The following is a 13,112-nucleotide window of genomic DNA, read 5'->3' as shown; positions in this document are numbered from 1 at the left end:
AATAATAATACTATTGTATTAATAGACATTTTTTCTTATATTTGAACATGAAAGCTACATAGTACATTTTACAAACCTGAAACAACATAACTACTCTCCACTGTTAAAGTCTTATTATATTATCTGAGTATTAACTCAGTCCATCAGCAATACATGAGCAGGAACCATTTAAAGTATATGCTAATATTTCCAACATTTATATTCTGATCTTGCTGAAATGTTTCAGAATCCTGCCAGCATGAATGTTGACAGATTTCTTCTTTTTCCTCCAAAGGGTAGATATACCTTCATAAGACCGATGCGGAAACAAAAAGAAATCAAGAGAATAATGTTAAAAATATAATTAAAAGTCTAAAAAGGGGAAACAGAATATTTGTGTTTGATTCCAAGGAAACAAAGGTGCTTTGGAGCATGTGTGAGCAAGCACATTGCATGTCAGCAACTCCTCGAATGATGCAAGTACAATAGTCAATTTTGCATTGTACCTTTGGACAGAGAGGTGGTGAGCTTCTTCCAATCAAACAGATTAGATAGCTATTTGCTATTATTTTACACTAAGCAGAGAATTGAGCTAGAGATCTTAAATGGCCCTTCCAAATCATTGAGTCTGAGATGAGATTCACAGAGAGATAACTAGGCAAAGTGACTACAGCACATCAGCCCCTCTGGTGCTCATTGCATCTACTAAGATACACAAAGCACACTGCACCACTAACATCTTTAGGAACAGAACCTTTTTGTTAACTTCATGCTTCCATTTTGCATGCAGACATCTGATAGGAATGTGATTTAGAAGGAACATTTTTGTCACATATTATCTGTAAGAGGTACTTCAGCCTATGCGATTCTCTGCAAGTGACCAGCAGAGTTTGTTGGCCACTAATCTAAAGTGATCACACAGGAGTAATCTCAGGCAAAATAATTATTGCCATCCTGAGATTTTCTCAAGGATACTTCTATTTAGGCACTGTGGCATTAACCAGTATTGTAAAGATGGGCCATGTGACCCAAAACTTCGGGTGCAGGAGTAATTAAGGTCTTACAGATTTATTGGTAGTATTATTACTATTATTATTAATATTCCGCAGTAAGACCCTATGCAGTAAGACCACCCAAAGTTTACTTTAGTTTCATTAAAATGTGGACAAATGATTGCTCTTTCACTACTTCACACCTCAAGCTTTAGGTGAAGATGAACATTTGTGTATAATTTTTTTCTTTTCCCATAAAGAACAGATTCTCATTTGGCTCCATAGAAAATGTTCAGATAAGACAGTTTCCTGTAGTTGTATCACTCTGGTCAGGGTTCTGAGTTGTCTTTCTGCATGCCATGCTAGTAGACTTTTTCTCAGAAACACTAGTTTTATAACCTAGCCCCTAGGTAAATTTGTTTATGGTCATATTGGTATAGCTGTGAGTGGCTTCAGCGACAGTATTCTTGCTCTATTGTTGCCATCAGCTCCTCTTCAGAGCAGTCATAGGATATCTTGGCCTGTCTCTCTGGCTTCTTGAGAGGCAACCTGCAGATTTATGGGAGAAAGCAATAATCAGGACCAAAAATAATAAAACAAGTTAAAATGAGGCCTAATTTAGCTAGCAACATGTTATATTCCCATTTCTCCTTTAATTAGCTTGTGTACCTAATTCTCACAATGTTTTTGAACAGGTTGACATCATTTAATTTTAAACTAAATGGAATTCATTACATGGAAGAACAACAGGATTTGAAAGGGGCCATGAAAGGAGAAATGGGTGCCAGTTCTAGGGCAGTGGTGGCAAATCTTTTGGGTTCAATTGTGTCAAAAATTCTGAAAATGCCTAACTTGACTTTGCTGACATGTTGCTGCTTGTATCGCTGAACAAAAGAAAAACAATTTTCTATATCCCCCCTGCCCCATCTAGGCCACTCTGAGCAGTAACATTCAATGGAAGGGCCACATTGGGTCTGAAGTAGACCAACGGCACCATTGCCACTCAAAAAGGCTGCATCATGCCATTCCCCAAGGCACGTGAATCTTGGGCAACAGTGTGATTACCCCCATAGCCCAACATTCCCCAGGATCTGCTGCATGCTGCTTACCTTCAAGCAGTAGTCTCTTTCTACTGACAGGCCTGAGGCCTACCTGGGTTATATGTTCTTGAAGTGGCTTTGGAGAATTCTCTTCCATGCCCTTTGCAGCCTCCAAAAGTGCAAAAGCATATCTTATTCTTGCACTATTTCTGGAGAGTCTAGATCTAGATACTGTGTGAGAGTACATACCTTTGGTGCATCGCCTCCATTGGCTCAGAAAATTGTGAGAGAATGGGGCATGCTTTTAGGAATAGTTGTCGGGTGTTGGTGAATGCTGGAGTATCACCCGAAACATTGTGGCATGTCACATTTGACACTTATGTCATAGGTTTGCCATCACTTGCCTAGGTCAAAATCTCTGACTTTTTCTAGCTAAGGAGTATCCTTGGAAAGTTGAGGGGCACATTGTAAAAATTGCTCAATTTAGTCTTTCCTATATAAGTATCCATTTTTTTAAAAAAAAAATACAGCTTTGTTTTTATTCCGGAATCTATTACACATCCCTTCCCTAGTACACAAAGCACTACAGCCAGCAATGATATGTACACCATGATGGAGACAGGGACCCAGTTGGTAAGAAGACCAAGACAAAAGCAGAATAATTACTCTGGAAGAATAAAAAGATTGAAATGTCATGGTACGTTGGAAAACCTTCTTTAAACTGATTATAATTAGAATCTCCATAAATGGAAGAAGAAATGTACCAATAATGTTCAGGAAACTATTTTAAAATGTTTCCTTCTTGAATGAAAAGAAAAAGAATGCTAAATGAAATCTAAACTATAGCAATAAAGATTTATAATCAAATGGATGGCCAATGCATGTGATCTTTGTCAACCATTCTGTATCTAAATTAAGAAAATAATGTTGTGATTAAATTCAGCCCCTCCATCAGTTTTCTTCCATAAGCATATGGATGGTCTGAGAGATATAATAAGAAAAGCAACAATTTAATCTTGTTAAGCTGCCATTGAAAGAAAAAAAACTTCTTGCTACAATATTTTCTACAGAAATGCTGGTAGAAAAATGTGAAGAAAATTATTACTGAACCATGTTGAGCAACTGATGAAAGCACAGGAATGAAAGCTCTTCTTCATTTCTGCAAAGGAGCACACTGATGTTGTCTCCACTCCCGGTTATTTGATTCACGATAACTTACTGATTGGCAAAGTTATTGCTCCCTGGTGTAGATCTTGTTAAGAAACCCTGAAAAACACATGAACATAATAACACTTAGATAGCCTATGACAAAGAAATACAGATTTACTCCTTCTAGTAAATCTCATAATGATATAGATCTCTGAAAGCAAAAGTAATTTTTGACAAAGAAGATGAGTAACTCTGATATTCCCCTATGTAAGCATTCTGATTGTTGGGCTTAGAAAAGTTGATGACTGTATACTGTATACAATGGATATTATATTTATCTTTTCTAGTTCTAAGACAAGATAATGAGCAGGGGATTCACACAGACATAAGCTAGAAGAATACTGTTGAGTTGAAGAACATGCATCATTACCTTACCAATAAAAATCCTAAAATCCTATGAAAATATTAGCAGGAGAGTAAGTATGATGGGAGGATGGCAACATACACATATTCATGTGTGCACTCATGCTAAGAGTCTGAGAGAGAGATGCCATCTCTGTTCTCCTTACCAGTTTCCACAACAAGGTAAATACATGCTTGTGCAAGTGGACAAGGGGCCTTTAAGGACAATGAAAAATACCTCATCTTTTAAACTATATTTGAGAGAGAGTACCACATCTTAAACTCAAATACTCTGATCACTTAATGAGAAGGAAGGACTCACTGGAGAAGAACCTAATGCTGGGAAAGACTGAGGGCAAAAGAAGAACAGGACGACAGAGAATGAGGTGGCTGGATGGAAGTAGTAGGCGTGAGGTTAAATGGACTCCAGAAGATGGCAGAGGACAGGAAAGCCTGGAGGAACATTGTCCATGGGGTCACGATGGATCGGACACGACTTCGCAACTAACAACAACAATCAAATCTTAGGACTGGATTTTGGGCACCCTGAACTGAACTGTGTAACATCTCTTTAAGTCCAGTCAATCATTCAGTTTCTCCTCTTTCCTGTACGCCAGGAAGATCTCTACTATCTGTATTTGAAAATCTTGAAAGTACAGAACCTGTTATTAAACAAGTAACAATTCTAACACATAAATGGAAAAGCTGAATAACAAAATAAACTCCATGTGGTCTGTGTCACTGCTTTCTTAGAAAATGTCCTATTTTCTGCTGGTATATAGAGCTACATTTCAGCCCATATTGCCATGTGCACAGTCTATTTGTTCACCTGGAATTTAAAGTGGCACCTTAGTACGCAAGCAATCTCCTATTCTCATGTCCAGTACATAATAAAAAGTAGTCCTTGAATTATGACAACAATTGGGACAGGGAAATTCATTGTTAAGTGGCAATTTATTACCACACTTAATTTTATGACCTTTTTGCTATGGCTGTTAAATAAGACATTATGTGACTGAGATTTGAGACCTTCTCTGCCAACTTCCCCACTGACTTTGCTTGTCAAAAACTGACTGAGAAAGTCACAAATTATGATCAGCTGACTGCAGGATGCTGCAACCATCAAAAATGTGAGGTAGTTGCCGAATCACAATCATGTGATCATGAGGATGATTTGCAGGTCACTTTTTTCAGTACCACCATAAGTTCTCACTAGTGTTAAACAATCGTAAGTTAAGGACTACTTGTAAATCCCTTTGTGCCTTACATTAGAAATTTTTCTCCTCCCTCAATCAATGTGGTTCTACTCCTCCAAGGTGCATAAAATCTATAGCATATTGTCACCTACTATTATTACCATGGAGACAATGTATGCATGTAACTAGAGCACAGCTCAGGAGTTTCAAACTACAGGCTCACCTCCTTCCCTCTGATCACTAACTGGTATCCACCACCACCCACCCACCCCTTGGGATTGAGTCACAGGATCTTTTCCTGGGGGGGGGGTCATCTTTCTTGGTTTTCAGCCGGAAAAAAAAACAAAAAACAGAAGTCCGTAGAAAAGAGAAGATCTGCTTCTCAGAATAATCACTTTCCCTAGTGCTGCAATAGATGAGGCTAGCAGTGGCCAATTTTAGATACTTAGCAATCCAGAAGTCAAGTTGGCCTAAAGTTATCTTCAGCACATAACGTAAATACCAGACTCTGGTTCACAGGCTATTTCTGCCATAGGATGTCCCTAAGCATGTTTAATTATATCTGTCTGACCTGGAATCTGTTTTGGAGTCGGTCAGTTACTTTAAAAGCCAGGTCAAATTATATTTAATTCATTTACATTTTAAAAAATGGCTACACACACAGATTAATGATTGGGTGCCATCTCCTTATGTCTTCCTTTCATCCTCCTTTAGCCCATCAAGTGTTCAAATGGTGAGTAGAAGGAAGAACCAAGGAATCAGTACAGAGAAGCCAAGAGAAAGGTTCATCCTTGGAATCTGACCTACTCTTTGGACCAAATTACACCCGATATGAGAATAGATATTAATATTTGTACCTCAGGGTTGACATGAGGGGTCCTTGGTGCTCTCTGAGCTTGTTTTCTTGCAGATGTTTCATTACCCAAACTAGGTAACGTTACTGCCAGCAGAATAGTTATCCTGCTGGATGGTGATGTGCAAAGAGCTGGCTGGGTGAGTAGGTAGGAAGAACCAACTAACAGAGCTGTGAAAACTGGTCCATTTGCAAATACAAGGCAAGGAATTGGAACGATTGACAGAGGCATAGGATAGGCCCCTATGTAACAATACTCAGTTTTAGCCAACTTTGTATATAGGACTTTAAATATATCCTGCAGTAGGAATGTAGCCTCCTAGTAACACTGAGGCATTGCTTGCGTTTCCCCTACCCCAGAAATTTTAAGGAAACCATTCCTGGAGTACAGTATCAGGTTCATACAAGAAATTCAGATTTTTGTAATACGTATGGGACCAAGTACTGATTAAGAAGGCAGCCACAAGAGGGCACTGCTTTATAAAGACTTTGCTAAAAGAAAACAAAGATTCATCCCACCAACAAAAATCTGGAACTAAATTAAGCATATTAGTTTGGTTTTCTAAATCCAAATGTCATTTTCACCATTTGGTTGATTAATAAAGGCCTCAAAGAAGTCCTTTGACACAGGAATATCTCCCCTAAAAAAGCATGGCATTTTTGCATTAATTACATCCCAAAGGCAAACACAGATTTATAAATAGTTAATAAGCTCTCAGTGATGAGTCAGAATTGTTTCTAACTGACTAGGTTCTTTTCTCCTTTTGCTTTCAGGACACCAAATGTTCCCAAATGACAAATATGAATAACTGTAGATATGCAGGATATTAAATTACTTCCATATTGTTGCCATGAGAACAACATAGATATAGTCATGTAGTTCCCAAGAGTCTAGCTTGGCTTGAATGAGTCTTTCTTTGTTACACATAAAGAAAGTCCCAGGAGTTAAACTGTTCTAATTAAATAATTAGCTTTTTGAACCAATTTCGATCTGGTCTAGGGAGCAAAAATTGCTTATGCATGCAAGATGAGTGACAGTAAATTAAGCTGTACAGGACTTAGGGTAGAATTCATGCTTTACAATATACACCGCTATTGCATGGTATCCTTGTAGTGTCTCACAGCTTCAATATCCAATGGAAATTTCCATCAGCAAGAGATGATTTCCCTTCCTGCCTACAACCCATTCAGAAGCTCCTTCAGAAGACAAGGAATTATGATTTTGCCAACATTATATTGTACCAACTTGTCAACTCAGAACCCACAACAACATATTAGTGAGAACTATGCAATCTACTACAAAATCCCTATTCTGTGGATGGAAACTTTCACTCCTGAATGAAGCTTCTACTAATCTGAGTCAACAGGTGCCATGAACTTAATGCTGTTCTAGTGATGCTGCTTTCCTAAAGCAAAGCTGTATGAAGTTGGGAGCTGTAGCTCCAAGCAATATTTGGAATCCTGGCTTAATAGTACAGCCTCATCTGAGAGATGATCCAATTGAGAATCAAGCAAACTTGGAATTGGAATAAACAAGAAACTCAGAGCAATAGTTTGAGCCGATCTGGGGCCAAATTGTGTCTCAGATGAGAAATGTTTTTTGCATCACACACAGACTTTCTAATTTGCAATTGTTTTATTTGTAGCCCATTTCAATAGTTTAATACACATTTTATCTACAATGATTTACATTCATGGATGTTTCCCCAAATTAAAAAAAAATATAGTGGCCACAGATAATTGGCTTGCCACTTCCTGTGTTTCAAGACTATTTTAGATCAAAAGGCTTGGACATAATATAACAACCAGATTTTGTGTTTTATTTATATTTTTATTTTATTTGAGGAATTAAACATAGCACAGGTCATTCCTTTCATCTATGTTATGCTCACAGTAAATCTCAGTGGGTGGCTAGATTAGTCTTCCTCAATCTGTGTTAGCAAATTTCAATTTCCATCAGCTTCAAATGGTGTGGCTATATTCAAGAATACTGTAGCAGAGTTGAAGTTTGAAATATCTCAAAGAACTATCAGGTTTAGCTGCTGATCTCAAAAACTTAAGTGGGGTCAGATTTGGTTAGAAACTACTACAAAAGTGGCTAGCGGCTTGGAAAAATATCCTAGATATTTTTTAAAATAACCTAGGTAACAGCAAACCATTTTGGTATTGGTGCCAAGAAAACAATTTGGACAGGCCCATTAAGTGACTAGGAGTAGAGTATCCCCTCAGGAATATTGTTTTAATTAAATATGGGGAAGCTAGCTAAGAGTTCAACGACACCAGTTGTGAGTTTGCTGGCTATATGGTACAGGTAGTCCTCAACTTACAACAGTTCATTTAGTGACCGTTCAAAGTTACAACTGCACTGAAAAAAAGTGACTTATGACCATTTTTCACAGTTACGACCTTTGCAACACCCCCATGATGAGGTGATCAAAATTCCCACACTTGGCTATTGGTTCATATTTATGACCCTTGCTGCGTCCCAAGGTCACGTGATCCCCGTTGGCCACCTTCTGACAAGCAAAGTCAACGGGTAAGCCAGAGTCACTTAATAACCGGGTTACTAACTAATCAATTGCAGTGGTTCACTTCACAACTGTGGCAAGAAAGGTCGTAAAACGGGGCAAAACACCCTCAACCAATATCTCCCTTAACAACAGAAATGTGGGGCTCAATTGTGGTCGTTAGTCAAGGATTACCTGTACAAATGATGGTTGCCAGATGTTGCACAACACTTTCCAGCAGCCTAGCCAAGGCAAAAAGATGCTGGGTGTTGCAATTAGCCCAATCTATAAAGACTCACACGCATCCCTCCGCTTGGAAGTGCCGGGAAAAGAAAGCCACAACCTCTCGTTTGCGAAGAACCGAAGATCTTCATCTCCTGTTCTTTCCCGCACACATTTTACCCCCGTCCCTTCCCGCCGCTCGACCGGCACGTTTACCTCCGCCGCTTCCCGCTGCCCCCCGATCTCCTCGCCGCCGCCCTCTGCCGGGCGGGAGTAGCAGTCTCCGGAGCCGCGGCACAGAGGCCGGCGGGGCGCGGCGGTGGGCAGGAGTCCTGGACCGTCTTCCTCGCACTCCTCCAGCACCTGGTCCAGGAGCTCCGAGTCCGAGTCGGGCTGCTCGATCTGCAGCGAGGGGACGAGCGGAGGAGTCCGGCTCACAGCCCTGGCGTACGCCTCCTCCCCGTCGTCCGCCAGGCCCTGCCGAGAGGGGGCGCCGTGACTGGCCCTGCCCGATCCGGGACCCCGCCAGTGGCGCGGCGGGCTGAAGTTGCGCGCCTTGCCCTCCCTGCTGCTGCCGGTGCCCATAGCGCTTTGGCTTCCCGTGCGGTTGCAGCTGCTCGAAGCCGCTTTGCTGCTCCCGATTGCTTTCCAGATGGTTCTGATTCTAAAGGCCAACTGTTGCGGCTTCTTGGCGGGCGGTGGCCCAAGAGGGTGGGATCCATCCTCCCTCGTTCCTTTTTTTCTTGTTTCCCCGCTTGTCCCAAGAACTTTCCTTGGGGTTTAAATCTGTTCGTTGCGGATTCCCCCAAGCCCACCCCAAGATCTCCAGCCGGTTATCCGCTCCCCACCGCAAAGTGCTAAAAGGGAGAGAAAACGTATTTTTTAAGTTTATTTAATTTTCTTATTCCCTCTCGGTTTGTTTTGTTTTTTTTTTTAAATCTCAAACATTTGGTTTTGGACAACTCTGCATGGGTGTAACCTCGGAATGAGGCTAGATTTCCAAAAGGGAAGGGAATGCCAAAACACTGTACTTCGGCCCTATACTTGGCCTTAATTTAGCTATAGATAGTAATAATAATAATAATAATAAAAAAGCAGTAACAAAAGGGGTATCTAAATGATTCAAAATAAATGGGCTTTTGCAATAAATACTGTGGGAAGTTTTAAAAATGAATCGATTCGCAATTTGGTGACGGGATACTGAGGGTATATCTCAAGAGTTCCGAAAATGTTTTCTTTTAGTTAACAGCTCAGGAATCCAGCTAGTTTGTGTTTTTAAAAGTTGTTCATTAGCTTAACCACATTTGTCAAAGTGAATTGCACAATGATAGCTAGCCATTGTACGTGTCTCAATTTACAGTCAATAGAGCATTCTTTGGAATAAATGTGCCTGTGAATAATTCTCTCCCCTTGACTGCCTCTTGCTTTTTTTTATTTTAATGGCAGGGCTTAGATGTGGAGCAAAGAACAACAAAAAGAAAATACATTTTAAGCATGAGAAGATTGTTATTACAGGCAAAGAAAACCATAGATCTGGAGGGGGAGGTATGTTTGAGGAATATATAATTGCACGATCATTCTGGTTGCCAAAGATTAACATTTGCTTCTGGGATTTCTATTTGTTTTACTGTTATTCACTTTTAATATAGTTGAGAATTTCCAGAACAGCTTTGTCAAATTGCAGGATTTTTTTCTGGGGAGAAAATAAAGAATAAAGGCTAGATTAGCATCGGAAAAGCACTGCTGTTGGAAAAAGAGCTGGAAAACAGAAGCACCAAGGGGATTTGGACAGATTTTTACCAGCTGTGAAATAACACTGTTTTTCTGGTTTTTAAGAACCTGGTTGGTTAAAAATAGATCTTTTTTCTCCGAAATGAGTTTGGCAACTGTACATTTTCCATTCTTTTCTTCGTACTTAGAAAATCTGAGAAGGGAGACTAGAGTGCATAGTCTTGGTCCCAATAAAATGGACTTTCTTTATATAGGTAGTCCTCGAGATACAACCATAATGGAGCCTTCCATGTCACAACAACCATTAGGTAAAGTATCTCACCTAATGACTCCCCATCACTGCTTTTCCCATTAATTGTTAATGACACTTGTGGGTCATTAAAACGGAGTGTGGGATGCCTTACGGGTGGGAGAGGCCCTTGGAGGCCTTGAACAGCCTAGGCACGCCTGCCCTGGCCCTCCCAAAGTCTCCTCCACTCCTGAAGACACCCCGTGTTCTGCTTCCTGCCCATGGGGTCTCCACAGGCCTTTTCCCACTTCCAGTGGGTTCCCCTTAGGGCTAATTCCTACCCCACCAGGCCAAACACCCTCCTCCTCACTTATTTTTGAAGTCCTCCAAGGCCTTCCAGAGTGCTGGAATGGATTGCCTCTTTGGGTGGCCACATGGCATGAGTCTGGAAGTGGCGGCTGTATTTAGGTTGCCTCTGTGCAGCTGTGGGACAAACTGCTTTGTTTTGCTGCCTTAACAAGGTCTGCACAGTATTGACAAAGCTTTCTGCAGCATGCAGAAGCTTTTGCACCCCTGTGCAGACTTCGTTAAGGCAGCAAAATTAAGCAGTTTGACTGGTGGCTGCCATTTTGTCCCATAAGCAGGTGAGACAAAATGGCTACGTTCCAGTCACCACTGCATGGCCCAGTTAGGATAAAAGGGCAGTTACTAAATGTATTAAAATCTAGATATTCTTGGACAATGTATAGCTAGGTGTGCCAGACATAACTGAATCAGTGTGCAGCTTTCAAGCTCATGTTGGACAACCATCTGGAATGGTATAGGGTCTCCTCCAAGGTCCCTTCTAACCCTGTTAGTATAATTGATTGCAAAGGCTTGGGGTTGGGGAGAATCTATATACTACTACCGGTAGTTTACTAGATTTGATGGCTCTCCAAAAAGCTTACAGTAGCTAGAGCGATGAAGATTATGATGATGCTATGTCAACGATGCAGCAAGTGGGGTGGTGATAATGCGTGCATCAGGACATGTTGTGCAATTGATACAAAATATGTAATTGAGCTCTGGTGGTAAAGTGGTTAGAATGCAGTATTGCAGGCTAATTCTGCCGACTGCCGGCAGTTTGATTCTCACCATCTGTTGTGGTCCGCCAGCAGAACTGGCAGCAGATTCGGACACCGAGGGGGTTGGGGAGGAATGTGGACCAGTCCTGGAGTCTGGGGAAGGCTCGGACAATGGCTCTGAGTCAGAGGTAGAGAGGCGGCCAAGGCCATCTGGTAGTTCTTTGCTGCCTCGGGAGTCTGACATTAGCGAGGCAGAAGAACAGCATGAGCCTGTTCCCAGTGCGCGCATGCGCAGAGCTGCCAGGAGACAGGAATAATTAAGAAAACAGGGTCGACTTGGGAGTAAGACTTGGAGATAATTGGCCCCTCCCATAAGACATAAAAGAGAAGTGAACAGGACGTGAGCTTTTGCAGGAAGCAATTAGTTCATCTGGCCGATTCAAGATGTGAAAATGCTGTTTGTGACTCTATGCCAAGTTTGGCCTTGCCCTGTGTCTGGAAATTAGCTCGCAGCAGCATTCCACGTGAGATAGGTGGGTGTTGATAACCTTCCTCTGAAAGACTGTTTATCAAGCCTTGCAGACTGTAAATGAAAGTAATTTACAGTCGTATAAATAAGAGGTTTGCCGGGACTAAGTTTGTGCTGCTTAATTTCTAAGGAAGCCTAGGTCAGAACAGCGTCTGAAGGTTGACTCGGCCTACCATCCTTCTGAGGTCAATAAAATGAGGACTCAGATTGTTGGGGGCAATATATGCCTGACTTTGTAAACCGCTTAGAGAGCTATAAAGCACCAAGAAGCGGTATATGTCTAAGTGCTATTGCTACTTGTGTCAGGTCATGAAGTAAAATGATGAAAGTATATAATTTGTGAAATTTGTATTATAATGCCATAACAAACCCAATGTTTTTTGCTGGCATCTTATCTATCAGGTATGTATATTTTGTTATTAGTTCAGCAGAATCTGGAAAGCCACTACTTTTTTCATTGCAACAGTACAAACTTGTCATCTAGTAACTGTAGAACTGAGATTAATTACTTAGTTTGCAATTAGAAGAGAATGAACTACAATGCTGATTAAAATCTCCAAACGTTATCAGTCAGATCAATGAAAATTGCATGGAAATATTTATTTCCATGTTTCCATTCATGCATTTCCCATCATTAATCATGTGCAAATGTGTTCTTGAGGCTATGAATCTTGGCCTTCTTGTTGATCTTAATACATTTTATTTTTTGGCTGGTAGAATAAACTTGTTTCATGGTGATTGCTCAAGCATCTCAGGGATTCAGAGGGTAATTCCCTTTGTACGATACATTCTTCTCTGAATAGCACACTACCCAGACATTAGCAGCAAAACACTCCAGCCTTTTTTTGTGTGCGTGTGCTACAGAAAGGCTGCAAAATCTGCTTCATCTTTTTCATCAGTGCCAAGTTAAAGCAGCAACTTGTTCTCTCTGGATTGGATCCAGAATCTCAAAATTCAGGAATGAATGACTAATCTCTTTCTTATTAGAGTTCATATACTGTCTTGCAAATTATTAGCAAAGCCAAAATCAACAGACACCCTGGGTTGTCTTTAAATCAGAAAATAAAACAAAAAATGGGAAATTGACATGTTTTCTGTCCTTCAAAATAAATAGCAGTTATTCCCCTGGAGACTGTATTCCTCAACAGTCTTTAGTGGGGGTGCAAATGTTGGTGGTTATTCCAGTCAATTCATATATTGAATCCTTATTAGCAAATAG

General features: G+C 40.6%; 1 protein-coding gene across 1 annotated transcript; it reads right to left on the bottom strand.

Moving 5' to 3' along the window:
* Positions 1 to 33: 33 nt before the first annotated feature.
* Positions 34 to 12,963, bottom strand: CYS1 (cystin 1). The gene is given in 4 exon segments (XM_034432081.3): positions 34 to 1,520; positions 3,231 to 3,277; positions 8,557 to 8,933; positions 8,936 to 12,963. Coding segments are annotated over 4 exon segments (648 nt in total). The 5' UTR covers positions 9,063 to 12,963; the 3' UTR covers positions 34 to 1,423.
* Positions 12,964 to 13,112: the final 149 nt, after the last annotated feature.

The sequence above is a fragment of the Pantherophis guttatus genome, chromosome 1, assembly GCF_059756535.1.
Source record: "Pantherophis guttatus breed Tessera chromosome 1, ASM5975653v1, whole genome shotgun sequence".
NCBI classification, from domain to species: Eukaryota; Metazoa; Chordata; class Lepidosauria; order Squamata; family Colubridae; genus Pantherophis; species Pantherophis guttatus.
Note: the sequence above shows the minus strand (reverse complement) of the source record. Positions and strands in the feature narration are given on the sequence as shown.